The 20,783-nt window shown below is 42.9% G+C and overlaps 2 protein-coding genes across 2 annotated transcripts; one reads left to right on the top strand and one right to left on the bottom strand.

Moving 5' to 3' along the window:
• The first annotated feature begins 5,367 nt into the window (after nt 1-5,367).
• Nucleotides 5,368-16,044, top strand: si:ch211-256e16.3 (kelch-like protein 20). The gene is made up of 12 exons (XM_010897405.4): nt 5,368-5,481; nt 6,186-6,481; nt 7,353-7,487; nt 7,747-7,938; nt 9,035-9,178; nt 9,734-9,920; nt 10,160-10,306; nt 10,552-10,680; nt 12,807-12,983; nt 13,122-13,268; nt 13,426-13,591; nt 14,918-16,044. The coding sequence occupies exons 1-12, from the start codon at nt 5,463-5,465 to the stop codon at nt 15,087-15,089; spliced, it is 1,911 nt and encodes a 636-aa protein (XP_010895707.1). The 5' UTR covers nt 5,368-5,462; the 3' UTR covers nt 15,090-16,044.
• Nucleotides 16,045-16,422: 378 nt separating this feature from the next.
• On the bottom strand, nt 16,423-19,546 carry snu13a (SNU13 homolog, small nuclear ribonucleoprotein a (U4/U6.U5)). Its single transcript, NM_001303866.1, is given in 3 exon segments — nt 16,423-16,969; nt 17,901-18,021; nt 19,374-19,546. Coding segments are annotated over 3 exon segments (387 nt in total). The 5' UTR covers nt 19,377-19,546; the 3' UTR covers nt 16,423-16,706.
• Between the last annotated feature and the right edge of the window lie 1,237 nt (nt 19,547-20,783).

Genomic DNA, 20,783 nt, shown 5'->3' with positions numbered 1-20,783 from the left:
TTTGGCACTTTAAAGTCTCCTTTTTTTTTTCTGTACCACACGGCCTAACCTCCATAAACTCTACGCATACGTTGACCCTAACATAGGGTCATAGGCTCTTTAACATTTATTAGACACAAAGCATTTCATTTGATCGGCAGACTGAATTCTAGCAGGATGTGGTCCAGAGATCATTCTGACCCAGTGAACCAGGTTATGAAGGGAGGAGGAGTCAGCCTGCTTCTCAGACAGACAGCTTTTGATTCTGGGTACAATAGAGGACGTAGAGAGGGGGAAATAGAAGTTCTTGCCAGTTAACTAGTCTACATACACGTGTTGTTACACTGGGGAACAACTTGTCTCTATCATGATAATTAAGCATAAATTGTGACCAAAAGCTTTCTAGAAGGAATCTATTCAGTTAAAAGTGGTATTTGAACCAGCATATACACATTTAGTTCATTAGTATGAAATTGGACTATGTTATACAGTGGATACAAAGACTACTAACATACATTTGTTCTGTGACGTAACCATCATTAACTGGAGTGATATAATGGCTGTTGATGGCAATATGACAATCAACTTTACAAAATTTGGGGAGTTACATGGGTGAAGTTTCATATTAGAAAAATATTACAGTCAAGCAACCAAATTCTAACTTTTTGGTCTTTTGACTTATCACAGCAGTTTGTTTCACTGAGACCTTAGTGAAACAGTTAGTGGGAGAAATGGGCTGCTTGTGTTACCAACTCAACAGATAGAAGCAATGTTTTTTATATTCAAATTGCACAGGTGTATAAAGCGTCAGACTCTATTTATGAATAGAGGGGACCGGTAAGTGGGATCAGGATCAACATTTTAATATGATTTTCCTGCAGCTTTGCATGTATATTTACAAAAAAAGAGACTAGATAGGCACATGAAAACCCAACTCCATGTAAAATGTTATTCAGTACATTAACAGTGCTTTAAAAACTGGTCCCACTTTTTTAACACTTGAAAAAAAAAATAAACATCCAAAGATTTTTTGTGAAATCGCATATATGTTTCTTTTTTATTTAATTGAAAAACATTTGAAATATAATCAAAAAGACATTCCTTACACAGTCTTACTGTCACAACATTTTGTGAACACGCTCAATTTACTTGTGTAATGTGGAACTGACCCATTTGATTTGATTTATTTAGCCAACACTCTCATCCAGAGTGACATATATATTTAAAATACACTCACCTAAAGGATTATTAGGAACACCTGTTCAATTTCTCATTAATGCAATTATCTAATCAACCAATCACATGGCAGTTGCTTCAATGCATTTAGGGGTGTGGTCCTGGTAAAAACAATCTCCTGAACTCCAAACTGAATGTCAGAATGGGAAAGAAAGGTGATTTAAGCAATTTGGAGTGTGGCATGGTTGTTGGTGCCATACAGGCCGGTCTGAGTATTTCACAATCTGCTCAGTTACTGGGATTTCTAGGGTTTACAAAGAATGGTGTGAAAAGGGAAAAACATCCAGTATGCGGCAGCCCTGTGGGTGAAAATGCCTTGTTGATGCTAGAAGTCAGAGGAGAATGGGTCGACTGATTCAAGCTGATAGAAGAGGAAATTTGACTGAAATAACAACACGCACAACCTTGAGGCGGATGGGCTACAACAGCAGAAGACCCCACTGGGTACCACTCATATCCACTACAAATAGGAAAAGAGGCTACAATTTGCACAAGCTCACCAAAATTGGACAGTTGAAGACTGGAAGAATGTTGCCTGGTCTGATGAGTCTCGATTTCTGTTGAGACATTCAGATGGTAGAGTCAGAATTTGACGTAAACAGAATGAGAACATGGATCCATCATGCCTTGTTACCACTGTGCAGGCTGGTGGTGGTGGTGTAATGGTGTGGGGGATGTTTTCTCGGCACACTTTAGGCTCCTTAGTGCCAATTGGGCATCGTTTAAATGCCACGGCCTACCTGTGCATTGTTTCTGACCATGTCCATACCTTTATGACCACCATGTACCCATCCTCTGATGGCTACTTCTAGCAGGATAATGCACCATGTCACAAAGCTCGAATCATTTCAAATTGGTTTCTTGAACATGACAATGAGTTCACTGTATTGAAATGGCCCCCACAGTCACCAGATCTCAACCCAATAGAGCATCTTTGGGATGTGGTGGAACGGGAGCTTCGTGCCCTGGATGTGCATCCCACAAATCTCCATCAACTGCAAGATGCTATCCTATCAATATGGGCCAACATTTCTAAAGAATGCTTTCAGCACCTTGTTGAATCAATGCCATGTAGAATTAAGGCAGTTCTGAAGGTGAAAGGTGGTCAAACACAGTATTAGTATGTTGTTCCTAATAATCCTTTAGGTGAGTGTATTTATCTTAAGAGAGCTAGTTGGACACGACACCACGGATAGTTGTGAGGTCATTCTCAGATTCTGGCCCTAGACAACACAATGGTGCCCATGAACGCAACTCTCCCCTCAGGTTCCAGTCACAGGAACAACGCCTGGGTGCCCGTAAATGTAACTCTCCCCTCAGGTTGCAATCACCTGAATTCTAACCACCTGTGTTTGTTCTGTGTTCTCTATTTAGTTCAGGTCTGTGTCTCCTTTCATTCGTGAGGTATTGTTTGTCTTGAGTGTGGCATTCCTAAGACCGTGGTTTCCTCGTTATAGACCTTCTGACTTCCTTCCTTGTGTCCTGACCTGTGCCCGCCTGTTTTCTAGATCATCTTTCAGGTACTTCTGCTCCACTCTATCTGACTTCCGTGTACTGATCTTCTGCCTGCCCATCGATTACGTTCCAGCCTCCTCCTTGGGTTTTGTTGGATTCTGAAAAAACTCCTGCGCTCTGCGCTTGGGTCCAACCACCTCTCTGTTTCTCAGAGTGCATTCATTACAATAGTCAGTACACCTTAATAAAGTAGCTGTCAGAAAAGTCAGTGTTAGAAGAATTACAAACTGAATAAAAATGTAAAGCAGAAATTGGTTTCGCTACGTGGGTGTCAGAAGGAATGATAAACATAGTTGTGTCATCAGAGAAAGACCTAAACCCTAGGGCCACACCTCAAGATTAGCTGGCCTAATAACTCAGAGCTGTCATTTTTCAAAGTCCACCTGGTTGTATTACTGATGTACTGTTGTTTCTGCCTGACGACTCCTGCTGTCACTGCCCACACTTTACTTGGTTGCCCCTGTCCATGTCCACCAAGTTCCGTTGCTGATCTGGATTCTGACTAAAGATTATGAACACATCACACCTGTTCCCATCTGTATTTACTGACTCTTATGATGTCCACCTAGCACACTGACAGTGTGTTGCACCATTCCTCAGAATTTGTCTGCTCTCTATGTTTCTGATGGTTCACAGTGCCAAAGGCAGCTAATATATCTAGGAGGATGTGAACAGAGTGAATCAGCTTGGACAGTGCGACACATGTGAGCAGTCTTAGTTCAGTGACCCATCTTGAAGTCTGACTACAGGAGAGTTGGTCAGTAATAGTTCAGTAGAGTGTTTCATAAAGGAAAGACTGAAGGAAATTGTTGGTTTCTCAAAGTAGTCAGAGGGGATGCAGTCAATGGTCAGAGATTAGTTGATGTGCGAACACATCCAGCCCCTATGGGGGCACGTCTTAGGATCATAGCGAAATCCAGAGGTGGCAGTTTGTGTTTTATCATGACACAAAGAGATCCAACTCTGCACTCTCAAATCTGTCTCCAAACATGGAGAACCAAGTTTGGGACCAGCTAGGGACATGAGATCCACCCCCACATTTAGATCGCCCAGGTGATTGTGTTCCTATATCAAAGTGCCTCTGCCAAGAGATGAAGTGGAAGGGGACCCACATTCCCCTGGTATATAGGCCATGAGGTTCACTTGTTTGACCAGACAACACTGTAATTCTGTATTGTGGGAGCAAACTGTATTGGTGCCGGTAGAACAGTCTCACCTCTAGCAAGCTAATGTGGCACAAAACTAAATCGCCTTAAAGCAAAATAGAAAGGTAACAAATCAATCAAATTTCAACCAAATATATTTATAAATCCCTTTTTACATCAGCAGTTGTCACAAAGTGCTTTTACAAAATACCCAGCCTGAAACCCCAAGGAGCAAGCAACAACAGTGTTGATGCACAGAGGCAAAGGAAAAAAAACCTAAATGGGGGAGAGGCAGAAGGTCAGAAGCATGACCACATGGACAAGGATAGGGACAATCTGGGAGGGAGGAATAGTCAGTGGAGTGGCAACTGGAATCGTCAGGTATTGTATTGATCTGCAACACAACCAGTTCTACTTTGGACAGGAACAGCAACGAATCTTTCGAGCCTGGTACTTCTGAGGTGTGGTCCAAGACCTCATGTCCTCTTAAGTTTACAAAGCACAGGAGACAAGGAAAATTTAGATTAACAAGAATTTACAATGGAGAAGGAGAACTAACCCTACTCCTCCGCCACAATAATATAGCAGCGTAAAACCTTGGGGCTGAGACAGGGGGGTCCAGTGACATTGGCAGGAAGACAAACTGCCTGTTTGTCTTCCTGCCAAACAGGCAGGAAGACAATCCACCCACATTGCCAAGCATCAACCAAAGGGACACCAACCAACCGCAACCACTCTGAAAGAGGGCAGAGTATTGCCCACAGAGTTTACAGAGTTCAAATAAATTAAATGCAATGGAGATTCTCCCAAGATTCTCCCACAGTCTAAATCTTTGTGGAGATCTAAGTAGGGTTGTGACATTGTTGGGTTGTGACATTGTGGGAGCCTTGCCTTACCCTCTGATTTACATTTCATATTTTTTGTTGTATTTTCTACTGCTTAACCCAAGTGTCTAAGGAACTTCAGATTCTGAATTCAGTACAATGGCCATTGCAACCCATGGGACCCGACCGTTCACACCAATTTTTGTTGGCTGAGAGAATCACTTTCATGTGAAGCTAATTTCCATTTCCATACATTGTGCCATTGAGCAAGAATGTATTTCCTGCAATTTTACACATTTTACATCTCCTTAATTTGTTCATATATTTAGAATCCCAAGGAATTTCGAAATAAATTATCTAATAATCTTATTTAAGAGGGACTTTGAGTGGCCACAGAATAAAAATTACAAACATTTATATTTTTATATTTTATATTCTATCAGAAAATATAGGTGAAACTCAGGTACTAAATATTCATAATTCCAACAGTGTGGAAACCTAACAAGATGGACATTTTGAGCCTACATCTGGCATAGCTCGGTGGGGGTGATTGAGATCGATTGAGACTGAACTAGCTACTGGCACAATGTTACCCCATTCGAAAATTAAAACCTTGAAGGTCCAAAACAGCAGGAGGCGATAAAGAGTTGTGATTTGCTTTGCGCTTCTATGACGTGAGACTGAAGAAGACATGGCGTCTGGTCACGACTCTTGATAAACAATTTTTTAGTCCAGCCCTGAAAACATTAGGATTGCTTTATTGATGCGGAGATGTTTTTCAGGTAATGTAACATAGTATCTATGTTTTTGCGTTGAAGTCTACGATTTTGGTGAATAAATTATGATGTTGGACGCAAGTGTCTATCATCATTTAGCAGTTGTCAACAGTCAACACAGATAGGACAAGGGATAAGAGAGTATTTGGTGTGTGACCGCTTTCCCAATATTAAATAATTGGGACACGGTAATAACGAATCAATTAAATAGCGTGAATAAGTAATCACATCAGTTACATCTAGTGTCCGTGGGATTTCAATGTACCGCACGCTCTACTACTAGCTAATTCGACCGGCTACAATATAGTATGTTACTGACACCGTGTGGCACTTACGTTGATCAATGTAACTGTTCTAAACTGAGTATAAATACATTATTTTGATCGGGAGACCCTGCTTGCTTGATAAAATAAAAGTATTCTCTTGATTGAAAGTGGTCTTGTTATTTAATGGTTAATGTCATCACTAGATAAGACAGTGTGGTCTGGGTGCGTGCTGCTGTGTGAAATGGAAATGCGTGACCTGATTTGTTCTTTAAATTGGGGTAGTTTGATGCTGCTGCTATGAATTTCCTCTTCACCTATTTTATTTGTATTTGATAGAGATTTCTATTTCACACAAGACTGTTTCCCTGGTGGATCAAACGGCATCTTGACAGGCTAGCTGGGGTGAAAGAGTGCTGCTGTATGTGTCTTTTTCATTCTCCACAGGCTTGTCTAAATCGAAAAGGATGGCTGATATCGTTGCTATGGACGTCTCAGCCACATCTCCCTCTGCAACCGTCTTCCTACCTGCCTCTCCTATCTTGGAGGACTTTGGTTTCCCCCTGGCCTCTCTAGACAGTGACGACTACGTTTTTGTGGAAGCCAGGCACCCCAACAAGGTCCTGGAGGGCCTGAACAGCCTGCGCCTCAACAATGCCTTCTGTGATGTGACACTGTGCTGCGGTGGCCAGGAGTTCCCCTGTCACCGCATTGTACTGGCCTCTTTTAGCTCTTATTTCCAGGTACATGGTTGCTTTCATTTTTTTCATAAACCCAACTTCATTAATCCCTGTGAAGTTATTGTTGGGTCTGGAGGACGCAACCATTGTCCAAAAGTTTACATACAAAGTTTGTACATTACCCAACTCCAACAATCAGATTGTGAGGTCACTAATATACCTGTATCAACTACTGTATTACAGAGATCCAGCGCAATATAGTGGTGCATCTGGGATGTACTAGCAAAATCCCTGACAATACTCCTTCTCATAGACAATTTTAGTGAATTAGTGGATCAAGTTCGACCACAGCGTTCATCTAGCTAAGCACACCTATCTGCAATCTTGTACTAAACCGAAATGATCCATATTTTTATTGTCTCTGTAGACTGGAAAACATTTTATATGTTTTATTTTAACAAGCCATTTTTGACATTTAAACAGCCATTACAAACTTTGCTAACTTTAGCCGCCATTAACAAAAAAGAACTGGATCATCAGGGCTGGGGGGCATGTTTATTTTCAAAATGGCCGATAGGTGCGCACACAACATCAAGTGATATTGTCTTTACAAAGGAATAGACTTTATCTACCGTAACATGGTCAGAGTTCTGGAAACTGTGTCAGGGTGATGTATGAAAGAACTTACAGGTAGTTTTCTGATGGAATGCTAACTACCTTAAGACAAAGACTGGAAGTCTACAGGAACAGCTAGCATGTTAAATGTTCCCATAGACCTCCAGTCGTTGTGCTTAGCAATTAGAAATAGGTAAATAGCTTGATTTCTAAAATCCTAAACTATCCCTTTAAATGTGATACTGTACTGTGGCCACGTTTCCACTGGCAGTAGTCTTTGGTTTGGTTCTGGTTCTTCCTAATTCTCTTTCCTCCCCAGGCCATGTTCTCCACAGACCTAATGGAGTCTAGACAGGAGCGGGTGGCCATAAATGGAGTGGAACCCCAGATGATTGGCATGCTAGTCAGCTACGCCTATACAGCTGAGGTGGTTATCTCAAAGGCCAATGTGCAGGTGTGGTATTATAACCGTTGTCTTTCAGTCTAACTTTATAATCTATATTTAGTTTAGCATTGCAGTTGCCAAATTGCAGTTTCTCAACACTCAAGTTGTAGTTAATTCCATTTATTATCAGTTTGTTCACGAAGAGGGTACATATCCCATTTGATTAATGGAAAACATTTCTAATGTCACTTTTCAGTTTTAAATACAAAATGCAAGTACTCTCCGGTCTTGGAATGCTATTGGCCCTAAATTGACCTGTGACCCCAAGGCCCTGCTAGCTGCAGCCAATCTCCTGGATGTGATGGCGGTTCGTGAGGCCTGCTGCCGCTTCATGGAGCGCCAGATGGACGAGATGAACTGTGTGGGCATCCACTGCTTTGCCGAAGCCCACTCCTGCAGGGAGCTGGAGAAACGCAGCATGGACTACATCCTCCAGCACTTTGCCAGTGTCTGCCAACAGGTGAGAGGAGGAGGGAGGTCTGGGTGGGGGTGTTCAAATCCAGTGTATAGATTTCACCTCAGTTTTCCTTCATCTGTGCTGCATAGAACACAATTCGAGGGAGGAATTTTCATGTTTATTCATAGGTCAAGAAAGAGAGGACATATTAGGTCTCATTGTTTAAGGGTTTCCATTCTTTGTTTGTTACAGAGAAAGGGGAAGTGACATCATAGTGGACTTGTTGGATCCCTAGGTTGGGCTTTATTAGGCATTGAAGAGAACAAGAAACCAGGCAAGCTTAGTTCAGCTGGACCACATTAGAAAGTATTGCCATTTTGAGATTCGAACCCGGGTCGCCCACTTGAAAGGCTTTGTCGCTAACCACCACACCACAGAGCTAATTGGCCATTCATGAATGATATTGATACAGTTAAACTGACACAGTTAAAAGTTTTTTACTAAGTTTACCTCCACCACAAATAGCATCTATGAACTGTTAGCTTTTGCCACTGGCCGTTTGAACAGCTTATTAGCCAGTAATAGGCTTACTAGTATCTATTAACTTCTTAGGAATAATCATAAGAATTGAGCAATTTCTAGCGAGACTGAAGATGAACTTTTCCATGCCAGAAACAGTCGCAATATAACCGTACAGTTTTAGGCTCACTATAACGTAACTACTGTATGTTGTAGCCAGAAAATGTGTTTGTCTATCCTGACCCAAAACGCATGCACGGATGCGTACTTAGAAAATCCACCAGAAACAGTCGCACTATAACCGTAAACTGTTTTATTTCAGGCTTACTATGATGTAGTCACTGGAGGTTTTAGCCAGCAAAGTTTTTGTCTATACAGAATAATTCACAATGCGTACTTCGCTTCGCCTGCAAGGAGTTACAAACTCGGGACCTATAGTTCACAGGTCCACTTCTCTAACCACTACAATACTTAACATGGGATAGTCTGTCTGTCAGTCACTCAGTAAGAGACATTCGCTCTACTTGGCCGGCTCCGCTTGCGTGGTCCGGCAAAAACAAACATGGAAAAGGGTAATTTTGAATGGTTAGACCTTTGAGTTAATGAACACATGCCTGTTGTCCACTGTCTTTCTTCCCAGGAGGAGTTTCTGTCTCTGTGTGCGAACAAGCTGACCGAGATTATCGCCAGCGACCACTTGAATGTGGCCAAGGAGGAGACTGTGTTTGAGGCTACAATGCTGTGGCTGGATAAAAGCGCCACCCGCAGGCAGAGCTTTGAAAAGGTCAGCTTGGAATCAATTCAATGCAGTTGTCTCTGTAGTCAGTGTGTTGAGTATTTAACTGAAAGTAAGCACTCCAAGGACAAGCTCTCAGCGGGAATCTATTCACCAACACTGCACTTTGTTTAAATTTTTTGTGTCTGTGCTACATTTTCTGGAATGGGGTGGAAATGTTTAAATCCATATAGGTTGTGACTGTTGTCATTTTATTTGGTGATCTGAATGTCATGGAAGCTTACACTAGTATACTTAATGCCCATTTTGAAACATTGCTTTTTGTTAACTTTCCATAAAAAAAAAAGAAAAGATTGTCAGGGTCCAATAAGCAATTTTGTCCATGTCTCGTTTCAACAATTCCATAGCATATTTACAAGAATCTGAAGAACACAGTAAAAAAATAAATATATTCCCTGCCGCCACAAACACACAAGGTGATGATATCATGCTCCCATCCCTACATGTGGTGAGAACTCAAAAATAAATGACCTGACCACACAAACCGTTGGGACTCAATCCAGGAGTCTAAATGGTCCATGGTGTTATTGTAATTCCCTGTAGGTGCTGGAGCACATCCGCCTGCCCTTGATCAGCCCGTACTACATCCACGATGTGATCGAGTCCCTGGAGGTGGTCCGGGAGTCCCAGCACTGTCAGAGGCTCATCTCTGAGGCCAAGGACTACCTGCTGCTCCAGGACCGACGAGGCGAGCTGTACTGCCCACGGGCACGCCCACGCAGGTCTACCGGTAGGTAACACACACACACACACACACACACAGCACTCGTGCCGATTCAGGACACACACTTACCACTTACCCACTTACTACACTGTCACACATGACTTTAATTACCTGTTAACAGCATATAACAAGGGTATATCCAACACCTGCATGTCTGAAGGACGTTAAACGCATTTAAGTCATGGAGCTCTTAAGTCTCATGGTGATAAGGAAGTCATCCCTCTTTCCTGGCCTCTCTGGAACAGGGACAGCTGAAGTGATCGTTACAGTAGGGGGAGAGGATGACAAGGTTGTTCTGCGGAGTGTGGAGAGTTTTGACCCTCTCACCAGCCAGTGGAGGAGTCTGGCCTGCCTGCCCTTTGCTGTCAGTAAACACGGCCTAGTAGTGTCAGGTAAAGACCTTGGGAAGATTTGTTTTGGATTGGGCTCCACACACAGCCATTAATGTCTAAACCGCTGGCGACAAAAGTGAGTACACACATTCTGATTAGATCAACTTAAGATGCCTTCAGAATATTGGAAAAGTAGTATAGAATACGAAAGACAAGTGTCCCCATCTTTCCGATCCTATTGGTGGCTTATGACAGTCTTCTAATAGTGTATTCTTTCCATTCTATGACCCCCTTCCTTCCCCAAGGCTCCACTCTGTACCTGGCTGGAGGAGAGTTTCCTGACGGCTCGGCCAGCAGGGAGATGTGGCGTTATGACCCCTGTTTTGACTCCTGGCTGGAAATGGCCCCAATGAACGTAGCCCGCTCGGAGCTAGGTAAAGATCAGTCAGTCAAGAACCTTCTTTGACTCCGTCAATTGCAGGGCACCCTATCACAAAGTCTGTCCGTAATCTGTGGAAAATGGTGTTGAAGGAGATCGTTTTCCATCAATAAATGAGCTCAGAATGCCTCCGTGATGTAAGGGAATATATTTTTAAAAATTAATTAAATTGTGATGTCAAATTTGTAAGTCAGAGTGCATTGTCTAACATATACAGTTTGGTCTGGAAAGAATTGGACTCTGACACAAGTTGATATTTTGTATGTTTACCAAAATATGTTCAAGGTGTGGCTTTTGGAAGCTGTTGCTGTGAACCCACAACATGTGGCCAAAGGAGCTCTCAAAGCAAGTGAAACAGGCTGCAAAATAAATCCATCAGAGAGATAGCAACAGTTTGGTACATTTTGAGAAAAAAATAATGCACTGGTGAGCTCTGCAACTCAAAAAGGCCTGGATGTCCATAGAAGACAATAGTGGTGGATGAATGTAGAATCCTTTCCATGGTAAAGAAAAAACACTTCACAAGCCAACTGAAGAACACTCCAGGAGGTTGGCATATCATTATCCAAGTCTATCATAAAGAAAATACTTCACAAAAGCAAATACAGAGGGTTCACTACAAGTTGTAAAGCATCAGGAATAGAAAGGCCAGATTAGACTAATAGAAAGGCCAAAAAACATCTTAAAAAAGACAGCCCAGTTCTGGAGCATTCTTTGGACAGATAAAACTAAGATCAACCTGTACCAGAATGATGGGACGAAAAGTATGTAAGTATGGAGAAGGTTTGGAACGGCTCATGTTCCGAAGCATACCACATCATCTGTAAAATATGATGGAGGCAGTGTGATGGCATGGGCATGCATGGCTTCCAATGGCACTGGGTTACTAGTGTGTATTGATAATGTGACAGAAGACAGAAGCAAGCCGGATTAATTCTGAAGTTTATAGAGATATATTGTCTGCTCAGATTCAGCCAAATTCGGTGAAGTTGATTGGACGGCACTTCGCTTTCCAGATGGACAATCACCCAAAACATACTGTGAAAGTAACCAAGGAGTTTTTTAAGGTAAAGAAGTGGAATATTCTGCAATGGCCGTGTCAATCACCTGATCTGAACCTGATTGAGCATGCATTTCACTTGCTGAAGACAAAACTTAAAGCAGAAAGACTCACGAACAAACAACAACCGAAGGCAGCTCCAGTAAAGGCCTGGCAAAGCATCACAAAGGAGGAAACCCAGTGTTTGGTGAATTTAAATGCATTCCAGACTTCAAGCAGTCATTGCCTGCAAAGGATTCTCGACAAAGTATTAATAATTAAAATTATATTTTTGTTCAACCCCTTGAATTGAAACTGAAATTGTGCGCTTGAATTGCATCTCAGTGGTTTCATTTCAAATCCATTGTGGTGGCGTACAGAGTCAAGATTTAGGAATATTGTGTCAGTGTCCAAATATTTCATGACCTAACATATTAGGTGGGATCAGCCAGCTGCACAAGCCCAGATTCAATTTGCTTCCAAAAAGGTTTGACGTCTGTCTGCTGAAGAGTAGCATGCATATCTTCAGTTCATCTTACAGCACTAAAAGCACAGTCCAGCAGTGTCACGCAGCCCCTAACTAAAGTGCCATAGATGGAAAATAGAGCACTTCAGCTTCACTGAAAACTGTTTCTTTAGCCAAAATACACATCAGTATTTGGGTAGGTATAGTCGGTGCTGTATGTCTGATTACTCCAGCATATAGTTAAATCTATATTAGAGAGATTTGTAATTTTTAGGTCAAATATGGATGACGAATGTGCCCTTATCAGGACTTTTAGACATATTTTCTGTTTTCTGGTTCCCACAAGGATAGAAATATGTGGGTGGGTCTGTGTGAGATGAATTAGGGTGAGGTGGCAATTAGTTCCCCCCTAGGATGCGTGGCAAATGGAAAGTATTCTTTTCTGTCACTTCACAAATGTCTTGCATGTTTCAGCACAAAAACAATATATGCGTCACAAGCACCGCTCCAGGACTGACTTAAAGAAATAAAACAAAAGAAAGTATTGAACAACTGAGTTGAGCAGGCTGGATCCTCCACTAATAAGACATCCTTGCCCCCCCCCCCCCCCCTCCAGGTCTGGTGATGTTGGATGGGTATGTGTTTGCGGTGGGGGGCTGGGAGGGACGCTCGCGCCTGGACTCAGTGGAGTGTTACAACCCTCAGACCAACACCTGGCAGTTCATGGAGTCAGTCAAGATGGCTGTCACCAGCCCTGCGGTGGTGGCGCTGGATGGACTGCTTTATGTCACAGGTTGGGAGCCCCCGTCTACTATTCACTGTCCGCCGTCACAGCTGGTCCATAATGGCCGTAAGCTGTGGTTCGTGTTGTCTACAGGTCGTCTTTGGAGGAGGTGACTGTAACGTGTCGTGGTGTCCCTCTGGGTCCTAGGCGGTGCTGTTTTAGAGGACGGTGACGGCACAGACCTGGCTCAGGTGTACAGCCCTAAAACATCGGTGTGGACGGAGGTGGCCCCCATGCAGATCGCTCGCTCCGGCTCAGCTGCCTGCACTCTGAAGGGGAAGATCTATGTCATAGGTATCATGGATCAGTGTAGCCTTTCAGACAGAAGAGTCTGGGCCCTGACTTTAAGTACTGAACTTGTGACCAAGACCAAAAAAGAGTGTTCCAGCCCTAGTCTGAAGCCAAAAGGATATTTCTAAATTGTGTTTGTTGTCACCCGTCTCATTCTTAGGTGGCTGGCATGCATCCACAGAGAACACCGATAAAGTGGAGTGTTATGACCCCAAGAGTAACCAATGGACCATGTGTGCCCATATGAGGGAGAGGCGCTACCGACCCGGGGTGGCCGTGGTGGACGGCAAGATCTATGTACTGGGTGGAGAAGAGGGCTGGGACAGGTGAGGGCTGGGTGGAGAAGAGGGCTGGGACAGGTGAGGGCTGGGTGGAGAAGAGGGCTGGGACAGGTGAGGGCTGGGTGGAGAAGAGGGCTGGGACAGGTGAGGTCTGGGTGGAGAAGAGGGCTGGGACAGGTGAGGTCTGGGTGGAGAAGAGGGCTGGGACAGGTGAGGGCTGGGTGGAGAAGAGGGCTGGGACAGGTGAGGGCTGGGTGGAGAAGAGGGCTGGGACAGGTGAGGGCTGGGTGGAGAAGAGGGCTGGGACAGGTGAGGTCTGGGTGGAGAAGAGGGCTGGGACAGGTGAGGGCTGGGTGGAGAAGAGGGCTGGGACAGGTGAGGTCTGGGTGGAGAAGAGGGCTGGGACAGGTGAGGTCTGGGTGGAGAAGAGGGCTGGGACAGGTGAGGGCTGGGTGGAGAAGAGGGCTGGGACAGGTGAGGGCTGGGTGGAGAAGAGGGCTGGGACAGGTGAGGTCTGGGTGGAGAAGAGGGCTGGGACAGGTGAGGGCTGGGTGGAGAAGAGGGCTGGGACAGGTGAGGGCTGGGTGGAGAAGAGGGCTGGGACAGGTGAGGGCTGGGTGGAGAAGAGGGCTGGGACAGGTGAGGGCTGGGTGGAGAAGAGGGCTGGGACAGGTGACGGCTGGGTGGAGAAGAGGGCTGGGACAGGTGAGGGCTGGGTGGAGAAGAGGGCTGGGACAGGTGAGGGCTGGGTGGAGAAGAGGGCTGGGACAGGTGAGGGCTGGGTGGAGAAGAGGGCTGGGACAGGTGAGGGCTGGGTGGAGAAGAGGGCTGGGACAGGTGAGGGCTGGGTGGAGAAGAGGGCTGGGACAGGTGAGGGCTGGGTGGAGAAGAGGGCTGGGACAGGTGAGGGCTGGGTGGAGAAGAGGGCTGGGACAGGTGAGGTCTGGGTGGAGAAGAGGGCTGGGACAGGTGAGGTCTGGGTGGAGAAGAGGGCTGGGACAGGTGAGGGCTGGGTGGAGAAGAGGGCTGGGACAGGTGAGGGCTGGGTGGAGAAGAGGGCTGGGACAGGTAAGAGACCACTTAATAAGTCTTACTTATGCTAACCCTACAGTATTTGAAAGGATTTTAAAAGGTTAATGTTTCCTAATGGACATGTTTTTGTCCCCATTTCAGTATGTTTTTTAACATTTCTTGAGCCCCAAATGACAACTAGATTTTGGAAAATCAAAGAGTTTCGTTTTTTTTGTCATTTGGTGGATGACGTATGTTTAAAAAGTGAAAGTCCATCTGGAAAACTGACAGAATTGCAGCTTATGCCACACATAGCCCATTCTTCAGACCAGAGTTGATCTACCTGTGACCTGTCGCCAGGTACCACGACACCATAGAGCGGTACTGTGAGGAGACCGACAGCTGGGAGATCGTGGGAGAGATGCCAACCAGCCGGAGCTGGCTGAGCTGTGTCTCTCTGCAGCTGAGGAAAGACGCCCACGGGGGCAGCCGTCCTGGCACCGCCTCAGGGACTGAGTTCTCTGTGGATTGAGGGGGCAAGAAAAAGATGGGGGGAAAACTCCAGACACAGAAGACCTTGTACCATTCATTTCTATGGCTCAAGTGTGCCCCCTTGTGGAGAGCTCTGTGCATCTCTGCCAGCTACACTGAAAGTCAAACTGCGGACTGTTCAGGTGGAAAACAGAACAGTCACTCTGTGCCAGAGAGGACCAGAAAGCAGTTCCCTAACTTGGTAGGGGTGCTATGCTGTCTCGTCATGTGTCCTGACTATGTCAGGTCAGTGCGCCTATAGGCTTAAAACGCAGAGATCAGTAGTGTCACTTCCTTAGTGGTAAGCCTGTCAAGTGGTCCTTATTTATATCACAATGAAAGCCTGTTCACACTCATTTAATGTCATGGATCCATCATTTTGCCATAGCAAACATGTGAGTTAGTGTTTATCTATGGTTAAAGTGTCCGGTCACCCATTTAATATTTTTTATGTTCCAATTTTGGGGTCAGTTGTTCATTGGAAGACCTTATAATGGTGAATTAGCAAAAATACTGTCATCAACCATTGTAGTGTATTTTTGTACAATTTTATGTTTTGTATTTATTTGATGCCTTTAGTTGTAGAAATGACCATGTAAAAATAATCAGTATTTGAGACATTTGTAATGACATTTGTAGTAGGTTATTTCTTTTATGGCTGGGTTGCTCTCTTGCAAATTCTGTTCACAACTGCCTTTGACTGCTTGTTAAATGTCTAAAGTAATCAGTGTGCTATGTAAATGATTCCTGGGTAACTTTGAGTGAGTTTTGGAGTGCTTTCTGTGAAGTTGTTTTAATCATACTGTAAGTGAATAATACATGTACCCTTTTCATTTAAATGTTAAAAGAATCTGGGGACACCAATATGATGGTTGAATCAATGGGTGCATCACAATCTGTTTAACTTTAAACCTAATAACCAAGAAATTCAAAAATAATTAAAGAAAACTACCATATGAGTTCTTAACTTTTTTTTGTTATGAGCAGAAAGTGGAAATGGGTCTGAATACTTTCAGAAGGCACTATATATTTTATTAAAGTCTGCTCATGGCATAATCTGTAAAGTGTGTAAATCATTTCCCTATGGTGAAAATGTGTTAAATAAAAACTGTGAAAATGGTTATCCCAACATTATACATGATCACATAGGGTGATGTAATGTTTATTGGATCAACTAAATATACAGTTATACCTAACATTTTAATTTCAAAATGTAGGTATGTTCTTATATATGATAAAACATACCTACATTTTGAAACACTGAAAAATCATGAACATATGTTCCCTTTTCCAACCACCAAAGAAAACATTGACCTTAAGGAAAGACAAGTGTGATGACTATAAAAATTTTATGACCGCGGTTTGAAATCCTATATGAATCTGCCCTGTACAAACGATCTACTTGTGCTTTCAAATTCAAATTTCACAATATTCCTAAATAAAAGAAAACCTTATAAAATACATTCTTCTGTTCGTGAGACTGACAAGATATCAAACAAAAAATGGGGAAGAAATGAATCATCATAGCTTGTCCCATTTAAAAGATATAAATACTGGAGCATGACAAAAGCAAGTGATGTCCAAATGTTAATTTGTCCGCCCCCTGCATGAGATCTGCTCAAACCAGCAGCCTCTCAATGGCCATCTGCACTGACTGGATCTGGGGCTTGAGCTGTGAGCCCTCCTTGATGGTGACTGAGGTGGCAATGACTGGGCGCGAGACCCCACATGCGCGCCCCAGGGCCTGCTTGGAGCGAACAAACACGTAGGGCACATTCTTGTCCTCGCAGAGCAGTGGCAGGTGGAGGATGATCTCCAGAGGCTCAGCATCGGCAGCCATCACAATGAACTCGGAGATACCGCGGTTCAGGGTCTTAGTGGCTGGGGGAGAGAGAGCCAAAGGACACATCTAAAGCAGGTAGGTGAGGTGGTACTGTTTCAGAATAAAATCCACTATATCAGTGGTCTGGATTAAAAGCGGGTCTTCCTCTGAATGGACGAGGACAGCGGTTGTCAAACCCGTTATCAGAGATCGGCAGACATTCCACATTGTTTTTGTCGCCCTGAACTAATCTGATTCCCTTCCAATCAAGGGGGAGATAATGAGTTGGACAGGTTAGATCCGGTGTGTTCTGGAAAACGTCCGTCCCCAATGTTTGAGAACCCCTGCACTCGGAATCAAAGAAAGGCCCAAATGGTTTGGGCCCCTGGCCCCATTTTCTTAAATAGAACAAATTCAACAATTACTATTTGTTTCATTGTAGCTATGAAAGCTATACATTTGTTTCTCAGCACATTTGTAATAATATTTAAATCTAAAGGTTTAAAATGCATAATCTAGGAAGAACAATCAGTAATTGTGTATGTTCTGTGTAGAAAATAAAATTATTGTTGAAGGTCTTTCTCCTCTTTGTTTAATTGCCTGGTCCTGTCCACTTGTTTTCTAAGGGGTTCTGAAAGAAAACGGTATAGAGTCTTATCTATCAGAAATGAGTTCATTTTATGTAGCTTAATCTTTCAACATTTAAAGCCACATCTGTAGAAGGAAAAAGCACTCTTTAATGAAACCGCATTTTGCATAACCCTAGTTCTATGTAACCAGTGCAAATTTATTGAACCATTGTCTCCCGTAACCCTATTTTCAATACAGTTGCAACACTGAGTTTGGGAAATGCGCTGCTATGAGCTAATATACACAAGCTACTATACACAAAGGGAAATTAACAGTAACAATGACACTGATTTGGAGTTAACCTTTGGCTGGAGGGTTGGAAACACTCAAGAATGTAGTCCCGTTACAGGAAAGTCTCACCTTCATTGGCCCCTTTGCGGAGTTGCTTGTAATTGGCAGCTTGCTGCACAAGATCCAGGATGGTTTTGCTCAGTGTGGCATCAGCCAGAGGGTAGGCTTTGGGGTTGACCACTGAATCAGCCTGAAAGGGTTCAAATATATTTTTTGGTTGATATGGGGAACAGGCAACATATCAACAGTGCACACGTTGCCCTCAACTATTATTGCTCCCCTTGGTATAGACAAACAAAAATTTTGACAAAATCTTAAATAATATCAAAATGTATTTCCATTATAGAACAATCATCCCAAAGTGCATACAATTACACTAAAAAGATCTTATAATAAAAAAGTAGGTACAGTGCATTTTGATAAAAGGGAAGGATAGGCCATCTGTAAAAAAACATTTTAAGTGTAAACAGCCCTGAGGCGGTCAGGAATGGAGTTCTATTTTGGGTGCATACAAAACCACGTCATAAATTGCTGAATTTCTATTGGTCAATAGAAGCAGCACTGGCTATTGATGCTAAATGGAAAAGCTGCCAAATCCCCCCCCCCCCTTTATTGGCATCACTACAAGTGATCAACTCTCCCCAAATAAGCAATGGAAACACACAAAAAAAAACAAAATGAAGCAAGCTTTTGCATGTTTAACTCAAAGTTTATGGTCACATCTGTACACTCAGATGTGACCATATCAAACATCATTTTAGGACTGGGGGTGCATAATGGTGGTATTTAACAGTTAATCTACAAGAACCGGAACCTGGTGGTTTTCTTTTCTACCTCATCATTAATTTCACAAACCTAGTTTCCCAGCTCTAAATAAGTCCCTGATTAGGAGGTTGCAATGAAAACACTGTTTTGAACTGGCCTTAAGGTCGAGAGGTGAGTTTGAGGGGTGTAGGGCTTTTATATACAGTCTATGGTGTAGGGGTTAGAGAGTGCCAACTTTGCTTTTGGAGTCCAGCCAGGGGCAACCAAAATCCCTTAATTTCCTGTTCACCACAAATTACTAAACAAGCACTGAATAATGTAGGTAATCAATGTGTCAGCTTAATCACTTTTACATATTTTTTTTTATAAATTGGTCGACCAGAAGAGAAAGTAAACCAGTGAAATTGGTTTGAACGTCCTTGCTGCTATAATTCAGCTAACATCTTAATTAAATTCGTGATAACCCCTTTTAAGGTCACACAAACATGACGTGTGGTGTACGTCTCACTTGAAAAAAAATAGACAATTAGTATTACTTTAATAGGTGTAAAACAAGTCCATAATAACAAATATACATTGTTTAATTCATGTAGCTCGTAAGCCCGAGAAAGAAAAATAAATTCACACAAAGGTTACTACAGGGGAATCGGTTCAAAAAGATAATTAATCGTAATGTAGTTGATACACATATTTCCAAAACAAAATAAATTGGCGCTGAGTATGGGAGCTACATTAGCTTACGCGGTTCACATGTTGTGGCATTAATTTTCAACTCACCATTTATTCAAGTGATTAAGACGTTAAATATCTGGATCCTCTCGGCGTGTGCTTCACGGAGGACAGAATTTGACTTGCTGAAAATAAATTATTAATTTGCAGAGTATGTCAAACGAGTTTTATTTCAATTAACGTTCAACAGTTGAAGAACGGCTAATCTTTTCCCAAATACCGAAGAAGGAATTTTAATTAAATGCGTCATCATAGCGCGCAGCAGAACGGAGATCGTTTTGTGTATGTGAGATACACATGTCTCAACCATTGTCGGAGTATGACAGGGACGTCATACTTGCTTCCCACTGGGGCTGCCAAACAACCTTTTTGCGGGCAGCTGTATTACATGTGACCGGTGATAGCTAAAGTTACAAGCTTTTATAAATAGTCTACAATACTTTGAGGTCAATGAACTTACGACATGTGAGTGTGATAACATTTTGACATGATCTGTATCCCTTCTAGCCATGACTGATGAACAGACCAGCCTAAGTCTGATATCACTTCCACATGAGCTGTATCCCTTCTATCCATTTTCGAGTATTTCATTCTTCCAGAAAAGCATTTAAAGGCCCCGAAATAATTATATTGTTACCTTTAGGGCTTTGTAGTCAACACACCTGCTATTAGACCTCTTTTTAAAGATGCATTCTGGGATTTTGGTCATTGGTTATAACGCAGTGCTGTCGAAAATGTAGTAGGCTATGGGCTTGGAATTTCATGGCTAAGTGAGGTATAACAGTGATTCTATGTATAGATTATGTAAGGGATAAACACCAACATTCTGTACATTTCCTTGGGAATAATGCATGACACAACTCGCAATGTCTCTTAATTTTTCCAAGGTAGTGCACAGAATGGAGGTATTTATCCCACTTATACCACAGAATACAAACAACAACATAAACATTCATTAGCAGAACTGACATGTGTTTTCATGTCTGTTATGGTGATCCAGTTGGTCATTACATTGGTTACGAAGTTCTATATAAAAATATATGTAATTAACTAATGACTGTGTCCGGTCTGTATCTAGTAAAACACGAAAAAGCATACATTCACAAATGTTTCCTGTATATCAATAATGAATGATATCAACAAAAATAACCCCAAAACACTGGGAAGTAAACAATAAGACACAAGGGGTTATGGCAGTGTTGCTCAACCCTGCTCCTGGATGCCCCCTGCCTGTTTCAGATCTCTCCCTGCCCTAACATACCTAATGTAGCTCATGAAGGACTTGATAATGATCTGATCATTTGAATCAGGTGTGACAGAGCAGGGAGAGATCTAAAAAATATGCAGGGCACTGGGTTGAGAAACACTGGGTTACGGTATATGGCCAAAATATCACGGCTAAGAGCTGTTTCTGGGCACGAAATGTTGCAGAGGGCCTGGAAACAGAATTTACATTGT

Source organism: Esox lucius, chromosome 11 (assembly GCF_011004845.1).
Source record: "Esox lucius isolate fEsoLuc1 chromosome 11, fEsoLuc1.pri, whole genome shotgun sequence".
Lineage (NCBI taxonomy): Eukaryota > Metazoa > Chordata > Actinopteri > Esociformes > Esocidae > Esox > Esox lucius.
Note: the sequence above shows the minus strand (reverse complement) of the source record. Positions and strands in the feature narration are given on the sequence as shown.

Coding starts and splice junctions, on each gene's coding strand:
- si:ch211-256e16.3 (XM_010897405.4), top strand. Junction 9,179..9,733: donor GCAGGCAGAGCTTTGAAAAG/GTCAGCTTGGAA, acceptor AATTCCCTGTAG/GTGCTGGAGCACATCCGCCT. Junction 13,269..13,425: donor GGGGAAGATCTATGTCATAG/GTATCATGGATC, acceptor TCTCATTCTTAG/GTGGCTGGCATGCATCCACA.